A 23,848-nucleotide genomic window follows, 5' to 3' on the forward strand; every position below is an offset into this window, starting at 1 on the left:
CAGCCTGCAGGTCTGTATAGTAACGCTTTGACACCTCATCCTACCGACGGTGACAACAGGCCATCGTTCAAGGTTTCAGCAACTGCATGCGGACTATAAACTCTCCAGCAGACAGAGTTGACATTTAAAACAGCTTCTCTCTATTTGCTGCGGTGATGACTATGATTTTGCTCGTCAACCCACCTGACAAGCTCCATCAGCCTGATTCCTAATCACCGGTGTTTGGCGTCACTCTGCAGGCTTTTTATTTACACGCTGACATTTTTCCCCATTCAAGAACATTTATCATCAGAGCGCCTCGTATCATACAAGGTCTGGCAGCAACTAATGTTGTAATGTTTTTGTCCTCATCACTGCGTTCAAACAGGTTTGTAGTTTGAGTTATGAACTTTATTTTCATCTTGATTGTTGTCTGTCTTCAAGCTAAATATTTAGAGGGACGTGTTCGGAGAGACTCACGATGTATAAACAAGTATTTACATTTAAAAAGGAACCAACTGCAACAGCCCAAAGAGTTACTGATCCCTCAAAACAAAAACCCACCAAAAACTAAATGAGCATAATGCAACATGACATCAGAATCAATCAGAACAATTAAAGGAAAAGTCTTCCAGTAGAAAATGTCTGGAGTTAAGATTCGATGATGTCTCCTTTTGGAAGAAATCTAGCTCAAGAAAAGCACTGCTGAATTACTTTTTTCATTAATCGGTTTAATCATTTTGTCTGAAACTGTAAGAAAATAGTGAACACAGTGAAAAACGCCCGTCACAAACTCCTCCAGTCATCAAAGTGCTTCTTCTGTCTGTTTCACCAAGAGCTCAAAGCTCAACGATATTCAATTTACAGTGATATAAAAACTGAAAAATGCAGCAAATCCTCACGTGTAAGTCGCCAGACGCAGAGCATATTTGACATTTTTGCTTAATAAATTGAATTAACTGTAATGAATTTACTTCAGTGAGTTGATCAGTCATGCACAAAGAAAAAACACAAACATCATGTTTTTTTCATTTTCTCTTCAGCAGCCTTGTGTTTGTGAGTTTTAACAACTGACAAGAACTTGAGGGTCATTAAACTTAACAGATAATCAATAAAACTCTGGACTGAATAAGAAAAACTCCACCAAAGCTGCAGTTACATCATATTTTTTCCACTGCAGAAACTGAGTATTTTGTCATTACGGTAAAACGCAGCGTGACGCCTGAGGGAAACCTTCACACTCACATCGCAGTGACATTTAACACGAACCTGGCAACGCACAACCACACAGCGAGAGGCTCGGTCTGACCACGTTAATTATCAACCAGGCTACTCATCACCGAGACACCGAGAGCTGCAGAAGAGTGTTGGACTCGTCCCCGAAAGACACATTATTCAACACAAACAAGACGCTTCGCAGCAGAGGCGTCCTTAACGATGAAAAACACACCATGAACTTGGAGCGGTGGTTCTCTTTCTTCTTCTTCGTTCTCTCTTTTTCACGTCAAGAACCCTTAAACTGATTAAGATTGTTGCTTTTAGATGTTTTATTACAGAAAGGCGATGAAACCCAAGACTAAAACACTCATAAATTCTGTCATTGTGTTACTTATGGATGGAATTATAGTGAGAATAAATGATTCCCCTTTTTGCTGGGGACCCTCCTAGAGGGGGGCCCCACTTTGAGAACCACTGCTTTAGATGAATAAAGACTTAAAAAAACAACGACTTTCCAAAGCAAACCAAACCCTTTTAGATGTTTTCACCCTTTTATCGAAGCCATATTATTGTTGCATGGCAGTACACGGCCTTTTATAATCAATCATGACCGTTAAACTCTGACAACAATAAAAACAGACTTGATGTTCACTTAAGCAGGTTTCAAATCATCTGTAAGTTGATATTTTTGACTTCGGTTAACGGTCACAGACGATGTGTAGTTCAATGAGGCATTTGTTATAAAATCTTGAATCTGGCCTCTTAAATGTTAGTTATTTTCACATAGAGTGTTGCTTTCACATCTATAAACATTTTATAGACAGAAAGGTGTGATTCACTTCAGGAACTAAACTCTCGATTTGGATAATGGTTGGGTGGCTCCCCATAGGGCCATCACGGTGAGGTTTGGGATGGATTTCATACTGGTGAGCACTTCCTTGGGTCTTTTAACTTCACATGCAAATAAGACAAATAATACTATGTATGTAAAATACAGTTTTTCACAGCTGAAGTACTGTAAACAGAAATGACAATATGGTGAATATTCAGGCTGCTGCAGGAAGTGATGTGTTTTTTCAGTTTGCAATAAAGAGTCCGTGAGCACCATGGTGGTTCCCAACAGCTGATTGGAAAGCAAAGGAAACTTTAACAAGTGCTTTGTAAAAAAAATACCACTTGAATTTAAATGATAATACAATAAATGTCCTAACAGTGACTGCAGAAGAGACGCAGTTAACAAAACTAAAACACATCATTAAAGAATCCCTTCAATCTACGGCTGCAGCTAACAATTATTTTCATAATCTAATGATCTGCCGGTTCTTTTCTCAATTCATTCATTAATTGTTTAGTTTGTCAGAAAGAAAGAAAAATGATCCATGTCATTAAATATCTAATTTTGTCTGACTAACAGTCCAAAACCTTCAGATATTCAATAACTACAATGTTAATTCTCACATTTGAGAAGGTGGAACCATCAAATGACTTTAACAATTAACTGATTATTACAATAGCTGCGGATTAATTTGCAGCTCTAATTGAATCTGTCCAATCAGGCCAATTTGCGTCTTTTGAGGAACCAAAGCAAACCTCCACTCAGCACTTACAGGTCATTTTATATTAGATGTATTACGGTAGCACCACTGCTTGTACTGACAGTGTCGAGGCACTGGGGAACATACCGACGGACGACGTTACAACACATCTTCCTCCTGGCGTGTTCTGGTGGTTCAGAGGCCGGAGGTAAATGCCATGAAGTCACGAAACTCTGAAAAACATCCCCTCTGTTTTCCACATCTCTCTCCTGAATCTAACCACTGTAAACTAATCTAATAAAGCAGAAATGTTCTTTGTTACTATGCTGGTTAAATGAAATATTTGAACTTCTAATGTTATTAAGCAGAAAACAGAAGGGAGAGATCATTAGATGGCCAAATCCCAACATTAAACTAGGTATATAGATGGAAATAATATAATTCTGAGAGGAAAGCAGGTAAAATCGAACATACTGTGTATTTATTCTGGTAGTTTTTTTGAGATTATAGCAATAACAACAACGTCATGGCTTTAAAACGTTTAGATTAGAAATTGAAATGAGCACCACTACAGATGGTGATGTTTGTGCTGTTAGTTTATCTGTCAGCAGGGTATCTTAAAATTCTATTGATTGATCTCTGGTGGATAGATTTCTATCATAATCGAGATTTTGAATATCCACCGTTAGATGTTTGCAGTTTTTAAGTCACAACTATAAAAGTAGGTGAAATTTGGTTTGTAGCCAGAAATCTACGGCAGCGTATTGCTGTCATCATGACAAAAACAATATTTGCTATTTGTATCATGTTGTAACGTAAAGGTTTTCTCGTTCTAATGAGAAAGTTTACTCACTAAAGTTATACAAGTAATTTTTCTCATTATAACTAGAATATCAATTTGTTATAACGAGACACTTATCTCGTTAAATGAAAACATTTTCTCATTATAATGAAAAAAAACTTGTAATAACGAGAAAGATGTTTGAAATATGTAACGTTTGAACAAATTGATCAAGTCGTACTTTCTTCTTTCTTTCTAACACATGATGAAATTCTGTTCTTACTAAGCAACATAGACATCCACACGTTTCTCATTATAATAAGATGCTTTTTTGTCAAGAAAATGTTTTCTTGATAAAACTAGATATTTTGCGCTGCCATACAAATTGGCTTTTTTACAATTAAAATTAATAAATGTGTAATTGGTAGAAAAAACATTGTGTGAACTCCATCTGAAAGGAATAAAAAGTACATACATACAGAAGACGTGTGGTAAAAGTATCAGCTCCTCATCATTAGTCTTTTGAGCAGCATGTGGGAAACACTGCTTGCTTGAGTTGTGTTTTATAAATAAAGTTGAACTTGAATGGAGTCAGTGACACTGTTCCTGATAGACAGACACAGAACAGGACTGTAAACTCTCGGGGTGTCTGGCTATAGCTTGAGACGTAATCACGCTACACAAGTGGACAGATGTTATGACAGGACAGGCTGCGGTTTAGACGGTCCACACGGAAACAGGAAGTCTGATATGACTGTGAGCAGATAGTTTGGGTAATTAGCGTCTTTGAAAGCTGCTGCTTGTAGCATTAACATGTCATTAACAAATTAATAATGACACTGTGTTGGAATTACCAAAAATAAATAAGAGGAAATGATTGGTAGCTTTTATTACACTTCTGTTTTTTCTAAATTGAGATCACATTCCCATATATCTGTATCTTCTCTTCTACTCTTCCTTAAAAAAAGATAAAGATTCCATCAGCCTTTTCCATTTTCCATCCATCTGCCTTCACAAAAAAAAGAGTTTTAGCTCTATTTGCTTCAGAAGAACAGCGCCCTCTGCTGGTTTTGTTCAGCAAAGCGAGCCAACAGATTCTCCTCCGAATCAGACCTGGAGAATGACGACGTAAAATAGAGAGTAGAGGTTAAAACTCACTTCATTCTGCTGTTATAATATCTCAAAATCAGAAACTGTTCTCCTTAAAAAGAAAAGAAAACTAAAAAAGCACCCATTGTTTCAGCAGATGCCCAAAAAATGACACATTGATTGCCAAAACCCTCTAGTGGCTGTGATAATTATAACTCTTGTCTGTCAGGAGCAAAGAGTTTGACGTTTCTATATATTTACGAAGTGGTTATTACGGTAAACATGACAACAAAAATCCCCTAACCTTAATTCATTTTAACCCAAACCACAATGTTTTTGTAACCTACTTTCTGAAGCCAAACTATGATCCCTAACCATAGCCAAGCTGTGTTTGTGCCTAAACATAACCACAGTGCTGTCAGATCATAAAATTGATTTATTTTCCAACAGTGAGTTGTAATATCTTTGGAAGGAATCAGAGCAAAATGTAGAATCAGCACAACGTTTTCTGCTGCCAAAACAAGTTGCACAGGTGCCTGAAGATGATCTGATTGATCAAAATGTTGCACAGCAACAGTAAATAAAAGATACACTGTGGGAGCACAGAGCAGTGTGCAGACTCTGCATTTTACCATGATGTCTACTGTTAAATCCAGCAACTGTTGAAGAGTCCCAATAGTTACTGAAGGCACAGAGACATGATGTTATCCTGCTGATAAGGGCGTCAGATCATTCTTGTGTCACTCTGACAAACAACATATCTTTATTGTTTAATTTAGAGGATTTGTTGCAAACATGACAATAATTAGTTGCTGGTAAAAAGCTGCATGTAGCATCTTTAATCTTCTTGTCAATTAGCCAACAGTGTTGGCCTTTCATACTCACAGCTCTATTACGCAACACACTTGATAGAAATATTGAGTCAAATGATTCTTTGTAATGTAAAAGTGTCTTCTGAGCTTTTAGCCTCTTTTAGGTCACAGTGTTGTGTCTTTACGGTATGTTTACTGCATTTCCAGCATCAAGCATCTCTGATAAACTCACTGTACTCTACCTGTCCAGCACCAAACAGCAGACAGACAAAGTTAGAGACTAGCTGGTGAAGAAGGTGCAACATTTAGCCGCTAAAGAGCTGGATATTTTTCTCAGGAGTTGGCGAGAACAAACCAGAGCTAAAAGGAGAGTGGATATTGGATTTCAGGACTCCAATGCGGTAATACTCTTGCTTGTCTTTGTATCTTTCTGCCCCCTAGTGGTCAGAAATGGCTCATTGCAGCTTTAATGTTCTTCTGTTTTAGTGTTGTTGTACTTCAGGAGCCAGAATTGTACAATTTACATTTATCATAGCTGAAAATTGGCTAAAAACCGTCTGTAATTATGAAAAGGCATTAATGCAGACTCAAATTTTAAGTTTCTGTTTTTGGCGTCTTAGTTACAGCTAGACAGAAACAGTAAATCCAAACACAACTATAGATCTCCCCAGTGTTTCTTTTCAGCAGTGGGTCAAACTTTCTTGAAGGGATTGGATCTTACTTTAAAGGGCTCGGTGTGTATAACTCATTTAAATAGCTCAGACTACAGTGACGGCCAAATCTGAAAAGGCCTGTTAAATGTAACTCATTTAAAAGACCTCTGGCAGCATGCCAGCTTATCCAAACTAGGACACACACACACACAGCTAAGCAGCACCATGCCTTTGTGCTAATCTCTGGCTCTCCACATGCTGTTGCCACCCAAGGTAAAACCCCCCGCAGGCAGGAAGGAGGGAGTCTTAAGCGGAGCGACTGAGCGTGTTGGACAAACTGCCTCCGCGGCTCTGGACCTCACCCAGACCTTTTGTACCGAGTGAGGAGAGCTGCAGACTCTGTTAAAGAGTGAAAGAGCTACCGAGCACGGAGAGGAAAGTGAGACGAGAAGTGAAACTCAATGAAAAAGTGAAGAAAAGAAATCTAGAAGTCCGGGCTTAATCTGAGCCTCTTTAAGAATCTGAACTTTGTCACTTGAAAAAAGTGAATTTATCTCACCAGAATACCTGTTTATTTCAAGAAATACAAACTTTAGAGAAGATTAAGATTAAATTATTTGTTAAAATGAACTTAAGGTTACTCTGCAGGGGGTAAAATATTAAAACTTAACAAGTCAATTAGTTACACAGTCCAAATTAAAATCTTAACCTTTGAGCTGTGCTAGCAGATTGAAATATGTTGGTTCAGAGTGAAATAGCTGGACATCTATTGGATTGCAATGCAATTTTGTGCAGACATTCATGTTCCCCAGAGGACATACTTGTGCAAAACTTGCATTTACTACTTGTTGCCTCTAAAACAAATGAATACCTTTCAGCTTCTGCTTTACTTTGAGATTAATGCCATGTTAGGATTGCTACTAGTTAGTTTAATTTATTATTCTTTTGGAAATTCCTTTTATGTCTGCAGCAATTGTCAGATAAACAACGCAACACAAAGGGCAGTAAAGTTAGAGACAGACATCAGACAGCATGGTGATCCACAGTGTCAGGAAGTAATTGTGCATTATCCGGAGTACTAGCACAAAACAAACTAGTTAATTTCCCAAAAGCAGTAGAACTTTTGCACACCTGCAGATCGACAGGTACGTCAGAGAAAACCTTAGGTCAACATTACTTACGAGTGGCGTAAAAAGCAACTAAGTGTTCCTATTTCCTAAGGAAATCAAAACAACGTGATTGGTTGTCTCCAGTTTGTCTCTCCAGCAAATAAGAAGACGTTAAGTTTCTTAACTTGTCCTCATTGTGACACTGGACAAGTCTTTTGAGTTTTATAGCGGTGGTAAGTGGCGCCAGGACGTTTTTCAGGTCTCAATCCACAATGAATGGTTTTGAATGATTAAAGTTCAGCCAAGTCAGAAAAAAGCAGAGCTGAGACTGACAAGCTGAGTCTGATGTGTCCAAAAATGGCCATTATAGTTAGGATAACTCATTAAATAACATGATCTTTCCTGTTTCCACCCTTCCTAAAGACAAACCTGTCATCTTTTGTCCCTAAGTGGTACAGATCTAAGAATACCAAAGTCATCTTTAGTTCTTGTTTTTTTTTTTTTAATCCATCCAAAAATGTTGTTTTCTGGATTGTAGCGAGCAATATATTCTCACAGTGATGCTAGTGTGGCTGTAGGCTTGTGGTCTTGTTAAAGACGGATTGTATGTCAGACTTTGACCCAAAAAAAGCTCTGAAACAACAGTGGATACTTGAATATGCCCAACAAACCACAAGAATTTAATGTGAACTTTACTTTATGTCTAAAGTTGAATCTATGAAGAAGAAAACTATTTTGCTTTTAGGCACTTAAGACTTCTTATGAATGACTTTTATACAAAACAGATTGATGAGAGCCAATAAAACACACAAAAACAAATGTTAGTTAGAGGCCAAGTTCAGTTTGAAGTGTTTGTCTCATGTTACACCTAAAACCAACATGGTAAACTATGTTTCCCTCCCATCATGCTCTCTTCCTTCGCTGTGATCCATTCATTCCTTTGGTTGGAGCTCAGTCAAATTATTAATCTGATGCAGATAAATCCTGCCAAATCCCAAGAGAAAACCTCTCAGGTATGTTTTTGCAGGGCTTTGCTGCAGGGCTTTGGTGACCCCAGATGCCTGCGTAATTAACATGGCTGGAGAGCCTTGAGTTTGACCTCTCACTCGCCTCCGGGGTCAGGAGGTCAGGGACAAACTGCTGGGTCGGGGGTGGTGGGTTCTGCTGGATCACACCCTGAGAGCTTTGTAATTTAATCAAATCTGGGATGTTTTGGACACAAAGGCAGTCAGTCAAAACAATATCAGTGCCTAAAATCTTACTTTTCGTATGTGAGAAAAGTCTTTCAAAGGTTTGAGATAAGCAGCAAGTTACAAGACCAAAAAGCTCCAGAACAGCTACTAAATGGACCTTGAGGTGAGATTGTTTTGTCAGCTGTTGGTTTTTTGTGGTCAAGAACGCACTCGACGTGGATGTAGAGTCCTTGAAGTGTTTAGAAAAATGGAAATTTGAACATCTATAATTGCTTGACAAACTCCCTCTGCTGAGAAAGATCATGTGATATGATCGAAAGCTACAGAACAGCTAGAAAATTGACCTTTTGTTTTGTGTAAATTTTATAATTTTATTGTAGTAAACTTGTGTAGCTGCTTATATTGAGACATTTAACATTGGAGAACTTCAGCTTCCAGACTCAAAAACTGCATCAACTGACTAAATCAGATGCATATTTTTGCAGTGTCCAGTTCGAACAATCGAGATACAGTATGGAAAGGTTTTCTTCCAAATCTTAGACATAAAGCTGCTATAATCTGTTTTTCTTATAATAATGTAAGAGCGGTCAGTGTGTAATGTGTTGGTCGTGGCTCGTAGTGATGAACCTACAGAGAATTATCAGTGACTCTGCAGCTCCCTTCAGCTTTACAGAGCTTTATAGCGAGTTTCAACTCATTGTTTAGCCGTCAGCCAGCAACTTGAATGTTTTGGTTCACTCTCAGCGCTCTCATAGTGTTGTTTTGGGCTGCAGCAGGCAGCTGTTTTCAGAGAAAAAGCTGTAAAAAGCCACTGTACACTACCTGCTCAGCATCAAACGGCAAACAGACACAGTTAGCTGTAGACTAGCTGGTGAACATAGTGGAGCATTTAGCAGCTAAAGAGCCAGATATTTCCCTCAGGAGTTGGTAGAGAGTAAAAACAGAGCTAAAAGAGAGTGAATATTGGACTTACATTCACCAGGTGGACAGAAACACGGCTCCAAATGAATGATAATGTTGCTCCGTAACTGCTGGATGTGGAAATAAGCAAGTGTTTGCTAACAAGTTCAAATTAAAAGGTGATATGTCAGTGCTGTGTTCACTTCTTGTTTCTGCTAAGTAGCCAAAAAATCAGTAAATGCAGATTTAAAAATACACTACAAAAGGGAAGAAAGACACAAACTAGATTTACCATCTCGGCTAGAAGATGACTTTGGCCAATCAGAGGGCTTAGATGGTGCAGGAAGTTTGATCTAGAATGTGTTTTTAACAAATTAACAATGTTGTGGGCACCCAGTGCACTACATGACCAGAAGCATGTTGACACCTGAACCCGACACACATATGTGGTCGTTGGTGCTTGCTGAACATGTGATTCGACATGCCATGTGCATTCATCTGCTGCTAACAGCCCCCGCTCTTCTGGTTTCAGGTTTTCCAGCAGATGTGGATGTTGGATGGGGTTGAGGAGGAAGTTCTTCCACACCAAACCTTGAAAAACATTTCTTTATGGCGCTGGCTTCTTGAACGGGGGAAGTGTTATGTTGAAGCAGGAAAGGGACGAAGGGAAGAACACTAATGTCTGAAATATTATTGTATGTTGTTGCATTAAGATTTCTCCTTTTTGGAACTAAGGAGCCAACCAAGCCATGGAAAAACAGCCCCAGACCAAACATGGGGCATTAGGCAATAAAAATAAAAAAAGCAAATTAGAGGTCTTAATCTTCTGTTTATTGCTTTATTATCCAGACGAAAACCTGCCATGGTGGCATTTAGTGTTCTTGATGAAGGTTTGGAAGTTTTCCAAGAGTTTCTTCGTTGGCGGTTTTTGCTGAAATCTGCAGCAGAAACTCAACGGGGGGGAGGGGGGTGGGGGAGGTTGGTGTTTCTATTAAAATCATGTGGATCAACGCAGGCAGGTATCCGCATGAGTGAAAACGCAAAGTGGCATTCATGAGCATTAATGAGCAGATGCCTTGCGTTAGAGCTGGTTTCTTCCTCCTCCTCCTCCTCGTCTTGTACACCAGCTCCTGTTTCATTCACCTCCCACCGCCTGGATCTGATTACCCACAATCCCTAAATCTGATGAGAAAGCTTCCTGCCTCGCCTGAAAGTGCCAGCTTGCAATTTATAGCTCTTCTTCCTCACACACAGTGAAGTGATCCTTTCTCCTTATGGGTGGGTGGGTGGGGAGGGTGGGGGGGGTTGCTGCCATGTTACATGTTTTACGAGGGTTCGCTCTGAGATGGCTTTGGTGTTTTTTGGGGGAACCAACGGGGGGAAATGTGTCAGAGTTCATTGTAAACCAGACCATGTACTGTGGCAGCAGCTGGGCAGGACTCGGTGTTCAAATGATCCTCCACCCAAAATCTAACTTTAGGGTATCAAACACACAACATTTACGAGCTTGAAATCTGGCTGTAAAAAGTTCGCTCCACCATGGAGAACAGCGACGGGCTACGACTGATCCAGTTACAAGCGTCGGTGTTGGTTTGCGCCCAGTGTCTCCTGTCTCGGTTTTACCACAGAGGCTGAAATTACAGTGAAGAAAATCTGACCTGAAAGTCAGTCTTTTGTAGGCTGATATGAATATATAAGAGGTATAAATATGTGACAAAATAATCCCAACTCAAAGGTCCATTTAATATCTTTTTCTTCCACGCTTGGGTCACATGATGTCACAACGGAGCCAGTTCCATTCATTGACAAAGGTAGTGAGGTTTGGTTAAAATCTCAGAAATAAGCTAGTAAGTAGACCTTCCCAAGGTCATGAATGAACTTCCATATTCAAATATAATAAGAAAATTCATAGCATGGATTCAGGTGTCCAGAGGCCTCATTATTTGTATTTTTTTCTTTATTATCTAAGAATTTGTTGGTTGTTATTTTCTAAAAAACTGGGCAGAAAAATGAGTCAAAATTGGCTAAAAAAAAACATTTTAATGAAACTCAGATTTTAAAAAGTACCATTAGAAACACAAACACTCTACTGTAGCCCGTTTTTGTTCTTTGTTAGATGGACTCTGGTGCATAACCAGCAGTTCATTTCAGTTTCTTCCCCATTTTTCTATTATTTATTACTACAAAAAAGGTTTTATTATTTGTTATTGTTGAAAGACGACCCTGTTTTCCTGTAACCTGCGGTTAACGGAGTTGTCTTGCAGCAGAAAACAGGACAGGTTTGGCTGCGCAGGGACATAAATTAAAAGAGTCGCTTCTCTTTTAAAAGAAATCTGTCTATTTTTACTGGAAAAAATACAAAAATAATAAGCCTGATGTAAGTGGTGTCAAACTCTTGGCAGTAGGAAGAGGACAAGGTCTTTTAAGGTGAAAATAAACCATAACACTGTTCTCTGTTATAATACTTAACATAAAAATACTCTTACGACTGATATTTTGGTTAAAAATTGAAGGTTGTATCTATGTTCTCTCTAAGTAACGGTGCACCATGACAGTGAACAAGCCTCCAGGCTGAAACTCACTCAGCAGTCGGCCCACACATCCGGGCAGCAGCCCTCAGTGTCACTGCTCCGCCCTGCAATTATTCACAACCTCACACATCCATCACCCACAGCAGAGACCAGACAGAGCTCCAGCACTACGAACGTAACAAAGCAGAGAGGTCACGAGATAATCAATGAGTCTGACACATACAATACAACACAAAATACAAATATATGAGTTTTTGCAAGTTTATAAGCTACCAAGATGCTTAGAGAATAACATGCAAACAGAGAGAAAGACATCTATAATAGAGAGAATGGGACATAAACGTCCTGTGGCTCTCAGCAATTAACTTTGTTGCTTCAGGTGTGCAGCTGCATTCAACTTGACAGAAACTGGATTCTTTTCTGCATCACATCACACTGCTTCATGTTCACTCAGCTGCTGTTGACTGTTCAGCAGCTTCACCAGTGCAGCTGGGAGTTAAATGTCTTGCTAGAGGGTAACAATTAACAGCTTATTAACACTTCAGAGGCACCGAAACCCTCACAAAAGGTAAAAGTTTAACACTTTAAAAGCGAAAAGTCACCGTGTTTTAAAAAAATGTATAGAAAAGTTGTTGCTGTTCATTCCAGGAAGTTGCTGCTTTTCCTGTTTAATGGATCATCATACTAATAAACTTTATTCCCTATTCCTCTTTATTCCCTATTTAATAAAACAGTCAGTAACACAGACGTATCCAGAGTCCAGACCATCCACGATACAGTGTAGAAAGATGCAACGTTCATCCTCAAAAATATTCTCAAAGATGCAACAATCAGATTTGGCAGAGGATAATCCGCCCTTACAGGGTGTGTCTTGGGAGGCTCACTGTGTCATTTACTCTCTTTTAACAGACAGTTAACCATCAGGTTGTGTTTCAGCAGAGACAACAGCTAAAGGTCAAGACTGCGGACTGCGGTTTGTCGTCTCTGGCCTGGCTTCATGTCCTGCTGCTGCTATCATGGCAGAACTATACAGCCAACGTGCACTTTGGCATTTTACTTTTTCTTGAAGTTACAGTTTCTGTGCTACATTAAGTGTCCAGGCTCCCGTAACTGGTTGAAAAGTGTGTTGCATTGCTTCAAAAATACACAGATTTCATCACAGAAATGAGAAATCATCTCTTTGAAAAGGGGGCAGCAGGATTCAGCGGGATAAGAAGCCAAACACAAAGCGGATCGATGCATCTCTGTGTGAACAGAATGGCGGCATTGTGCAGCTCAGGGTCTTTTCCAACGACAATATGACATGTTTGTGTTTACGCCTCGCTGTGCGCGCCGTGGCACATATTCTTCCCACTGACCAACATCCTGTCAGACAAAAGGGTTTCTGTGTCCTGAACACAAGGACGAAGGCAACTGAGACCACAGGGAACATGTGAGGTGAAACTACAGATGCGAAGCTGCTGCTGGTTTTTCACATTTCAGTAGCGATTCATGAGTTCATGAGCTCTGACAAAGTTACTGACAGAGATCAATCGATGTGCTTACTATATATACATGAAGCACATGTTTGAAGCAGGATTAAGATATTTTACATGAATTAGTGATACGAGATGATGCAGTGAAACACAGATAACACTGATGTTTCCTTCTCACTATAAACTGCATGAACTAATCCTACAACACACGTGTCTGCAGGTACACAGACAGAAATAAAACAAAGCCACACCAACGTTCACAAAGGATTAATAGTTAAGATCATTTTATCTTCTGGCTGCTAAAACTGATATTTCTGGTTATGTTACAGTCACTTCCTGTTTACATAGTCGGTTGGTTTCTCATTGGATGGCGCAACAGATGATTCCCAGCAACTGATTCATACACTTAAGACATTTAATGGTTAAATGATATAACTGTATTTAGTTTAAAACTAGTTTGTAGTTACTAAGAACTTAAGAAGTCTTGGAAAGACAAACTTAGTGATGGATTTATGAACAGCTGGTTTATCTGACTGACCTGTGATGTTTTATATTCCAGAGACAAGATAAGAAGTTTGAACTTAAAAATGTTTTTAAAAAAGAAAGGTTGGATACATTTGAATGTGTTGCTTCTGTTAGTAGGAGAAGAAACGTCACCGCCTGGATTCATTCTTGGCATCTAAAGCTGTAAATATGAGACACTCCGCTCTGTTGCAATCTCATATTTGTGATTCAGGCTGATGATTCGGGTGATTTTCATCAGAAACATTTTTTAACAAGGCATCTAGGATTATTAATCTTGTAGCAATGCAATGATACGTCCAGATGTTGGAAACAATAATGCAATCAGCAACACATGAGTGATTCATGATCAGCTCCAAATAGGATTCACAGATTTTAAAACAAAAAGGACAAAGAGCAGATCTGAGTTTACAACATTAACATTGAGAAAGACTAATTAGTGCGTCCCTTGTTGAAAACGTTAGAGTTGGTGCACTATGTTTTCTTTGTTCTTGCACAATTCTTCCTGCTCTGTGACTCGTCCCGACAGGAATGAATCAAGTCCAGCGGCCACGTATTCAGGATACCTCGATGACCACAAACACAATCAGAGCGATGTCTTCTGCATCCGCTCTTCGCTAAATCAGGGAACAAATATTATCATTTCTAAAGAATGTAAAAATAACTTTTTGTGTTTGAAGTCAAAGGGGAGGGGAAGAGAACGTCCCTCATCTGTCTAAAAAAAAAAACACAATGTGTGAAAGTCGTCCAGCTAAAGTCCAAGAGGAAGGATGTGAGGAAGGAAAGCAGCGGACAGAGGATGGAGATAGTAACAGAGTGTGTGTGTGTGTGTGTGTGTGTGTGTGTGTGTGTGTGTGTGTGTGTGTGTGTATGCGTTATGGCACGCAGCGCTCGGATCCTCAGAGCTGTGGCCAAACTGCCCAGGAGACTTGAAACTCGATCAAAGTGTTTGGCACACCGAGGGGAGAGCGACTGAACGAGTATAACGGTTTATTCAAACAGCCAATTAGAGGCTGCGATTTAACCTCTGACTGACGAGGAAGGTAAAGATATTCTGCAAAAGATGGGATACTGGGAGGATGTTGGGGGATGAAGAAACAACATTTAAAACTTTAAAATTTGTGCGAGTTCAGCCTTGCTTTTTTAAAATCGACGTGATCACCCACCTGATCAGGACGCACTGGTTCTGCAGCCTCTTCCACAGCGAGCGGTAGCACTCGTTGGCGACGGCGAAGATGTGCGGGGAGATCTCCCCCAGGTGGTGTCGACTGTACAGCTCCACGGCCGGCCGCTCGTACAGGCCGGGCAGCGGCTGGTAAGGGTTCACCGCCGCCAGGATGGAGCCGATGTACGTCTGAGGGATCAGGAGAGAGGATGAGAGCGTTAGAAATAAAAAAAAAAACAGGAGTATGTGTCAATATGAAGAGCAGAGCCGTTATACAGTTAAAATATACATAGAATTACATGTGAAACCAAGAGGAGGCGCACAAATTCAGCAATACAAAATGAAAATGTGCATCATATTCATCTTCAACAAACCAAAACTTTTCAGAAACAAGTGCAGAAAGTGCTAAAAAAGACAAAAATACAAACTACATTGACAAAGTTACTGTGATGCTTTAAATAAAGTTGAATCTACAGCTGCAACTATTTTTTTTAAAGCAAAAAAAAAACACAAAAATTTGCTGGTTTCAGCTTCTCAAATGTGATGATTTAATTCTTTACTTTGTCAAACATGATAGAAAACTGATCATCTTTGGATTCGGGATGGTTGAGCAGATAAAACAAGACATCTGCAGACGTCATCTTTGACTCTGGAAGGTTATCATTTTCATTTTTCACTTATTTGTCACATTTTATAGACAAAATGATTAATTGATTATTCAAAAAAATAGACTGGCTGACTTTGAAAACCGTCATTAGTTGCAGCCAGAATCATATGTTTAAATGAAGACAGATGGAAACATTATGTTACTGTTCACATGAGAATCTCCTCTAACGACTACATTTAAATTTCCACTGGGTTCATTTTGTTTTTTAATACAAAAGGCAAAGAAGTTGTGGGATCAATAACTGCAACCCCAAAATATGACAAATACCGACGATGTGAAAAGCAAAATCACATCTTCAGTGTGACTTCTAAGCTTGGTGGTGTTTATGGTGAGGGGGGGCGAGGGAGGGGCGGGGGATTCTGTGTGGTGTGGCTGCTTTTCTATTGGTCTGATAATCTTCCAGTAACTCAAAAAGCAAATAAAAACTAGAAGAATTAGAAAAACCAAAAAGACAGTTAAGTACAGTCACGCTGAAGCTGTGATTTTGGATGCAAATTTATTTTTTGCATTTCAGATTGTATCTCTTGGTTGCAGTTATTGTTGGATGATTTGCACGTTTCTTTGCATCTTCACAAAAAGACACAATTTATCCCGTAAGCTGCTGCTGCTTAAAATATGTTGTAAATGAAGACACACACACACACACACACAGGGATATGTGTCTGGAAAGAGGATGATAAACAGTGTGAGTGTTTGTATGTAATGAGATACAATGAATCAATTTTTGAAAAAAACACTCCGATTGTAACAGCTCATCTCTGAACTTCTCCGTCATTCTTCCTCATTTAATAACCAGTGATCAAAACATTTCTGCTGCCTCAGGTGGAAGCACAGACGGGCCAAAGGCTGCACATAATCCAATTTCTTGGACGAAAGCGCAGAGTCATAAAATCCCCATTAAGCTCCGAGGCTGAAAAAAAAAAAAAAACACCCTAACAAGCAGCTCCGACACGTGACCCCCTCAGTAAAACACAGAATCTACTAGTTCTACTCAAGACAGTCAGACATGTTTGACCTTTTGCTTTCTTTTCAACCCCTCCCCCTTAAAAAAAAAACAAAAAAAAAACAGCAGATTTTCCAAACCAGCTTCATCTTTCAAAGTTCAAAGCGAGAAACAAAACCAAACTGCTGAAATAGAAGCTTGTGAAGCCAGAGAGAAGTCTTGGCAGCGGCGTCGGTGCTGCGGTGGTGACTAATGGGTAAATAGGCAGGCTTGGAAAAAAAAAAAAAAAAAAAAGGCAGCACATCAGCATGTATCTGTGAGAAAAAACAACTGGATTATTTCTACTGCCGGCCTCGTCGTGAGTGAGGAGTCGTAAAGGTTACGGCGGCGGCGTTCAGGCCCGTGCATGAAAACTGTCAAAAAACCGCCCGTCGTCTTCATCAGCTGCGACGGTTCGAGCGGTTGGAAAGGTTACACAAGCATTAAGCCGTGTTTGTTTTACTTATAAGCATAAACGGAGTGATGCTGTCAAACCCAGTAAATACTTGGAGGTGCAGTAAGTAGGCTGAGAGAAGTTTTCCATCTCTCAGATAAAAATCTTTAACTGGCTGCTTCTTAAACTTTTCATTTCTGATTATCCCCCTTTAACGAGCGCACCCGAGTTAAAAAGGTTATTTCTCTTGAACGCCATGGATAACGGCCAAGCTCCTGATGTTTTCTAAAAAAGGTCTCTTTGGAGTTTATAATCAAAAAAAAAGTCAGAATTAGTCTAAATGATACTGAAGCAAATTAACAGCAGCTCAAACACTGGAGAGAAAAAAATACTGTTCTGTGTTTGTACTGCTGTTAATGACAATCAGCTGTTGTCATAGTGATATTACTAAAGATGGTTTAAATACAAAGAATAATGAGGCTTTGTACTTTCAAACAACATACAGTTTGTCAAGTTTGGTTGAGGATTCAACTGGATGTCATCCCGAATACCTTAACCTCCTGACTCAGAATAAAAACACTTGCTTTGTCAAAGGCACCCTGTGGAGTTTCTGACCTCTGGTGATGCTATGGAGCCGTTTTATATGTCTGACGGATGTGCACGATGATGCACAGGTGATGCAATACGCTGTCACACTATTCCAGTGATCTACAGGTGGATGTGATGCCCCAAGAAACGCAGCAAAGACAGAGAAGAAGAAGAAGACTGCAAGCTAGTAAACGTGGATGTAAACATGCAGGATTTAAATGATTTAAATATCAGATTTGTGAATGTTTTATGATGAGGAAAATGCATCCAGCACTTTTGTTTGATCTCCAGGATGCACACAATGCATTTTGATGAATAACACTCGATGGAGACATAACTTGTTTATTTACAAGAAAACTTCAAAGGCCACCTTTAATTGGTTAAATAATAAAATGTGAAATTAAGTGTGAAAAACGGCGGAGCCTGTAAGCTTCGTCTGATCAGTCCAAAAATAAAAATGACAAAAACTTCAATAAATTTACAATCATAAAAAAAACAAGAAAAGCAGAAAATAAAATCTCACATTTAAGAGGCTGGAACCGACTGGTTTGTGTTTGATCGGCGGACAAAGCGTCAGGAAAAGTATTTGAGATCTGCTACTTCTCACGTCAGAGGCCCGCAATGTTCCTGTCATTTCACCAACACGCTCGTCCTGTGAGACCAATAACTTTCTCCAAGAACACAACACAGAAACAACTGTGCAGCAGACCAGTAATGAGTAAAAAAAACAACACACACACACACAAGCCCACAACTGTTTGCAGCTGCAAAAAGGGGTCAGTCATTTTCACCTTAGAAGGTACAATAACAACTTCACCTTCACTTTCTCACTTCAGTCTTCATGCAAACTAATACGATACAGACATTTTTTGCTCACAGTTTTTTTTGCTTGTGCAGCTTGGACCGTAAGTGAAAATGTCATTAAAACCCAGCACAGTGTTCCCATAACCGCACATTAAGTCGTGAGCGGCTTTCGCCTGGAGGTGGAGATGAAATCCATTCAGAGAGAAAGAGAAACAGAGAGACATTTCGTTTCTGCGGAGCATCTTTGTCATTGTCTGTCCATCTCTACTGGATCTGCTTCATTTATAAAACCATAAAAACACAAGACGGTCCGTCAGACTCCTGTCAGTCACAGCATAATCTGAATTTCAGCATCTTGTTCAAGCCTTCCATCCCTTAACCATTCCACCTTTCTGATGTTTTCCTGTTCCTTTTTGCTTGTTTTACTAAAGCCAGACATTATCTTTACATCTCTTTCTATTTATTATTCTTTCATTACATGTAACACAGTTAGCAGCTTTATTACATTAGCGTGTGCTTCAAAGTGTCAGACTACTCCTAAAACAAGCAGATAAATTAAAAACAGAAGACTCCTTTTTCCTTATTATACAGGTCAATCAGAAAAAAAAAAAAAGTTTCCAAACACTGTTTATTTTGGATGAATAGAGAGGAAGGAAAAAAAAAAAAAAAAGGCTCTGGATCATTTCTAACATATTCTGCCATGCCTGAGGTGAAACCATGTTCAGCGCTGTGGAGTGGAGAACTCAAATTACAGCCGTAATAAGGATAATTAGGTTAATGGGCATACCGACGTATAGGGAATGGAAAGAAGAGCTATTATATCACTTAGCGATGCGACGTCTCATCCGAGCAGGAGAGTTTGTTGTGTCCTAAGATGAATGGAAATACTTAAAGGAAGGGTTCACTGTTTTTCAAGTCAAATAAATAGTCAGGCACCCAAATAAACATTGAAACATGTTTTTTTCTTGCTGTAATCATCCCTCCTGTTCATACTGACCAATAGAAGATGCTTTCATGTAAGTGATGGAGGACAAAATCCACAATCCTCCTCCTGTGCTGCAATGTATTTAAAACATTGTTCCTCTTTTTGTTACTATACTTCCACCGCAGCTCAACAGGGAAACACAAAGAGGGAATTTGATGCTAAAAAGACTGTAAATGTGTCAGATATCCACTTGATATGACTAACTCAGACTGCTGAAGCCTCATATAAGCTTCACATCAACTTTTAAATGACTGTGTGGACACACTGTGGATTTTGGCCTCCATCACTTACACTGAAAGCACATTTGAAGGATCTTTGAACAGGAGGACACACTTGAAAATTCACGAACCTGCCCTTTAAGTGACTTTAAAAAGGTAACATGAGGTCAAAGTAGACGACGTAAAGCTGATGATGAGATCTCCCCACACATACAAACGTTGCTCATTAAACCTCTTACACCTCTCTCCTTGCCACGCAAGCGTCCTACTGACTGACTGACCTACATTCAGCCTGGATGCAAATACATTTGAATGGCAGTTGAGGTGACAGTATTTACATGCCAAATACTCGCTCCAGGCTATCCTGCCTGTGCAAATGATCCGGCACTGCAGCAGCAGAGAGAAGAAGAAGAAGGGGGAGGCGATGTTGTTATAGTAATATACAGCAGATCATGAATCACCATGTGTGTGTGTGTGTGTGTATGTGTGTGTTTTATCTCTCAGACAGAGCCGAGTGTAAACACAGCGTGGCAGCTCTCTCCGCTCAGGTGAAGGTTTCAAGTTTATGGGCATAAAAGCAGAAATGTCCCGTCTTCCGTCTGCAGCGTAAACAGTTTATAGCCGGACTGATCTCTGGCTCTCAGGCTCACGTGCGTCATGTAAACATCTTCGCCGATGCTTATGTAGTGTCATGTAATGTTTAGGATCTTTACTTGAGTTCTTGTTTATGGTTATAAGACCGAGAATCAATCTGCAACTCAGAATTTTACACCTTGTGACAGATGTAAGGGGTAAAGCTGCATGCAGGAACATGCAACAATGCAGCGATACACTTTTTTTTAACAGCCTACCCCCTACAGTTGACATATTTTTAAGGTTGTATATGTTTGACCTCATGCATTTCAGCAACAAGAAAGTGCTCCGACTCACTTTGCGCCTACGTTTTAGCAAATATCACCTGGCGTGAAGGACTGACAGAGCTGCAAGAACACGAGAGACTTTCTTCTCACACATCGAGCGCTAATTTAAACATTTCTCCCGCACAGCACCGGGATCTGTTGCTACGACTATGACGTCCTGAATGCACACACAGCGTGTTTGTAACAACATGACGTCTTAACAGAAATTCAAAATGCATGCAAATATTTCTTCATTCAAAACACAGAGTGCACAGCGGAAACTCATTAAGGTAGTTACAGTATTACACATGGGCCAGTTTTCCATGGCGTGGGCTGTTTATTATGTAACAAGCTAAATATTACAACATAGATGATCGATAAGATATCTGTTAAATTACAGGTTTTTATTTTATGCTGATAAATCAGAAAACAGACCAACAAAGTAAAAAAAAGACACATCTGGTTTAGTGATTGTTTGGGAAAAATGTGAATAATGTTAAGGATCCCCTCCAGACATGTATTAAGATATAAAAATACTCGTAGGCCCCCCTCCCCTCGAATCAGTCTTTCAATGAGCTCAAGAGAAACTTTCCACTTTCAGCAGAAATGTTAAAAAAAAAAAAACAGCCTTCTAGTGTCAAACTGCACATACATCATCCTGCACAGTGAAGCTCAAACATCCAACTGTAGGAGGAAGAAGAAAAACATATTTCTGAGGTGAAGGGAGGCTTTAATAACTTCATAATCGGCATCATCTTACTGATAAATTTCACCACAGACGCAACTACAGCAACACAAAGTAAGAATCGGCTGATGAAGACGCTGAGATGGGTTTAAAATGATCACTGGAAGGTAGATGGAAAACATCAGGAACTTTTTGTATTGAAACATTAACTGCCATATATAGGCTCTTCTTCACTCCTCAAGTCCAAAAACCCACATAAAAAAAAGAAGATCAGTCATAAGTGCCATAAACTACCAAAAAATCAATACAGAGGATATCCTAATGATGAATAGTCACATAAAATCATAAGACTTTATATCCCAGTTTGGGTTTTTGTAGTGTTTGTTCCTTTAATTTATCAGAATGTATGTCATTTATAAAGGTCTGACCTGCTGCCCTCAACATGTTTCCCAAGAAAACATTACAAGGGAAGTCACGTTTCATTCAGCAGCGGTCTGGGAGCCGCTAAGAGTTCAAAAAAAAAAAAAGAAAGAAAAGAAAAATGCCTTTGGGTCAAGTCATGCCTCCCCTTAACTCGATGAATTACAACCATTTGGACTCAATTAGATCCTCCTGTCGCTCCGTCCTGGTAACAGTTTCCCTGGCAGCAACCTGGCTGAGAGCTAATTGGCTGTGATTCTCATCAGAAACCCCCCCACCCCTCCCCCTTATTGGCTGACGTGATTAACCACGGGCCCCTCGTCCTCCACGCCACGGTGTCAAATACTCTTCGTCTGAAGAGTCATACCACAGAGGTGACGCAAGAAACGTGATATACCAGATTAACATTTGTTTGTTTGAAGTATTTAACCTGTGACATTTATGACAGTGAACATACAGGTTTCCTTCAGTGTGACGGCTGGTAGAGATAAGCCCCCAAAATCTAATACACAACATCATTAAAGCTGCACTAATCAATGATTTTATATTGTTATATAGAGAGTGTACTTGATATACTGATATACTGACCAGTTTAGCTTCTTTCAGCTTAAAGTTAAACCCACCTGCGCAGCACCAAACAACAGACAGATACAGTTAGCAACTAAATGGTAAATGGACTGTACTTGTATAGCACCTTTCTAGTCTTCCGACCACTCAAAGCGCTTTTACACTACAAATCACATTCACACACATTCATATGCTGAATGGGTACAGAGGCTACCATGCAAGGTCCCAACCTGCCCATCAGAGGAAACTAATCATTCACACACATTCACCTTCTGCTAACACCTTCACCGAAACAACCTTAGATTTATAGCTTGTTCTGCTGCCCCCAAGTGATCCAAAAATATAAAAATAAAACAACAATTAATGGTGAGACTCCACCAAAAAAATCTTCCCAGAAAGGTTTCTTCATGGGTGGCTAATCGCCTTCACATTGTAAAACACTTAAGGTGATACTTTCCTTATTTTTTTCCTTCTTGTACAACAGATTCCACGGATGACATATTTCGATGGACCACAAAAATACAGAACTTCATCGAAACGTCTCAAACCGCTGCTGCTGCTGTCAATGTGTATCCTGTGGTACATTAAATCATCGCTGATTTAATGATGAATGTAAGATATATAACATCTGGTGAATAAAACATGATGTACTGGAGAACAGTTGTGGTTAACATCATTTTGGACAATCTGCACCTTGCTGTGTGTGCGCTCTCTGAAAGTCAGAAGTTGTTAAACTCAGTACATTCCCCCGTCCCTCCCAAAAAAAAAAAAAAAAAACCCAACATTTTGCCAAAATATGACAAAGTGCATTGCTTCTGTTTTGCAATATGAGTTTCCTTATACTTCAGAAGCTGCGCCAGAAGTGGGTGTTTCACCATACTTTGGTCAAACCGATGGTTTGGACCATATTGAGCATACAAGATGGACAATGGAGAAGTGGATTTTGCAGCCACTGTGGAGTTTTTTCCACCATGAAAACCGTCTGGACTCTTGTTCATTCATCACTGGATTGGTCATGATAGGAATCAATTTTAACAGTGAATTCTAGCTGAACACATTGTTCCAAGTCTACAGGGATCCACAGACGACAAGTGTTTCATCCTAAAATGATAGATTATACGCAGGGTGTCACTTTACTGTTCGATGTCACATATCTTACATTCAACAGATAACAGCTGCTGATAAACGACCGATTACTGTCACTGGTCATTCTGACCTAAAGTGAATCTTTTGCTGACAGATTGCAGTAATTACAGCTCCGGCTTCGTCGTGTTTACAGAAAGGCGTCAGTCGCTGCGGATGGTGTAACTGTAGAGCAAAGGAAGGGGGAGAGGCAGGCAGGCAAGCAGTCAAAAAATAAGATCTCTGTAAGACAGAACCAGATAAATCCGCTGAGAGAGAAATGAAGACCAGATGGAGTAAAAAAAAAAAAAAAATAACAAGAGGATCAGAAGCAAAGCGCTCGCCAACCTGCCTGACTGACGGCAGGAAATGTAAGAGAGAGAGAGAGGGGGGGAGTGAGGAGGGGATATCCAGCAGTCACTGAGTTACCGTGTCACCAAGACAAATTCCTGCACATTTGTTATACTTGGCGATTAAAGCGATTCCTGATCCGCCGTTTATGTTTATTATCGCCGCTGACAGACGGAAACCCCACATCTGCGAAAGTCAGGTTGT

The 23,848-nt window shown here is 39.7% G+C and overlaps 1 protein-coding gene across 1 annotated transcript in view; it reads right to left on the reverse strand.

Annotated features, from left to right (window-relative positions):
- The window catches only part of myo10 (myosin X), a 155,569-nt gene that overhangs the window by 59,330 nt on the left and 72,391 nt on the right, over nt 1–23,848 (reverse strand). Inside the window, exon 4 of the mRNA XM_042429034.1 lies at nt 14,964–15,151. Coding sequence (XP_042284968.1) covers nt 14,964–15,151 — 188 coding nt within the window. The remainder of the gene's footprint in view (nt 1–14,963; nt 15,152–23,848) is intronic.

The sequence above is a fragment of the Thunnus maccoyii genome, chromosome 12, assembly GCF_910596095.1.
Source record: "Thunnus maccoyii chromosome 12, fThuMac1.1, whole genome shotgun sequence".
Lineage (NCBI taxonomy): Eukaryota > Metazoa > Chordata > Actinopteri > Scombriformes > Scombridae > Thunnus > Thunnus maccoyii.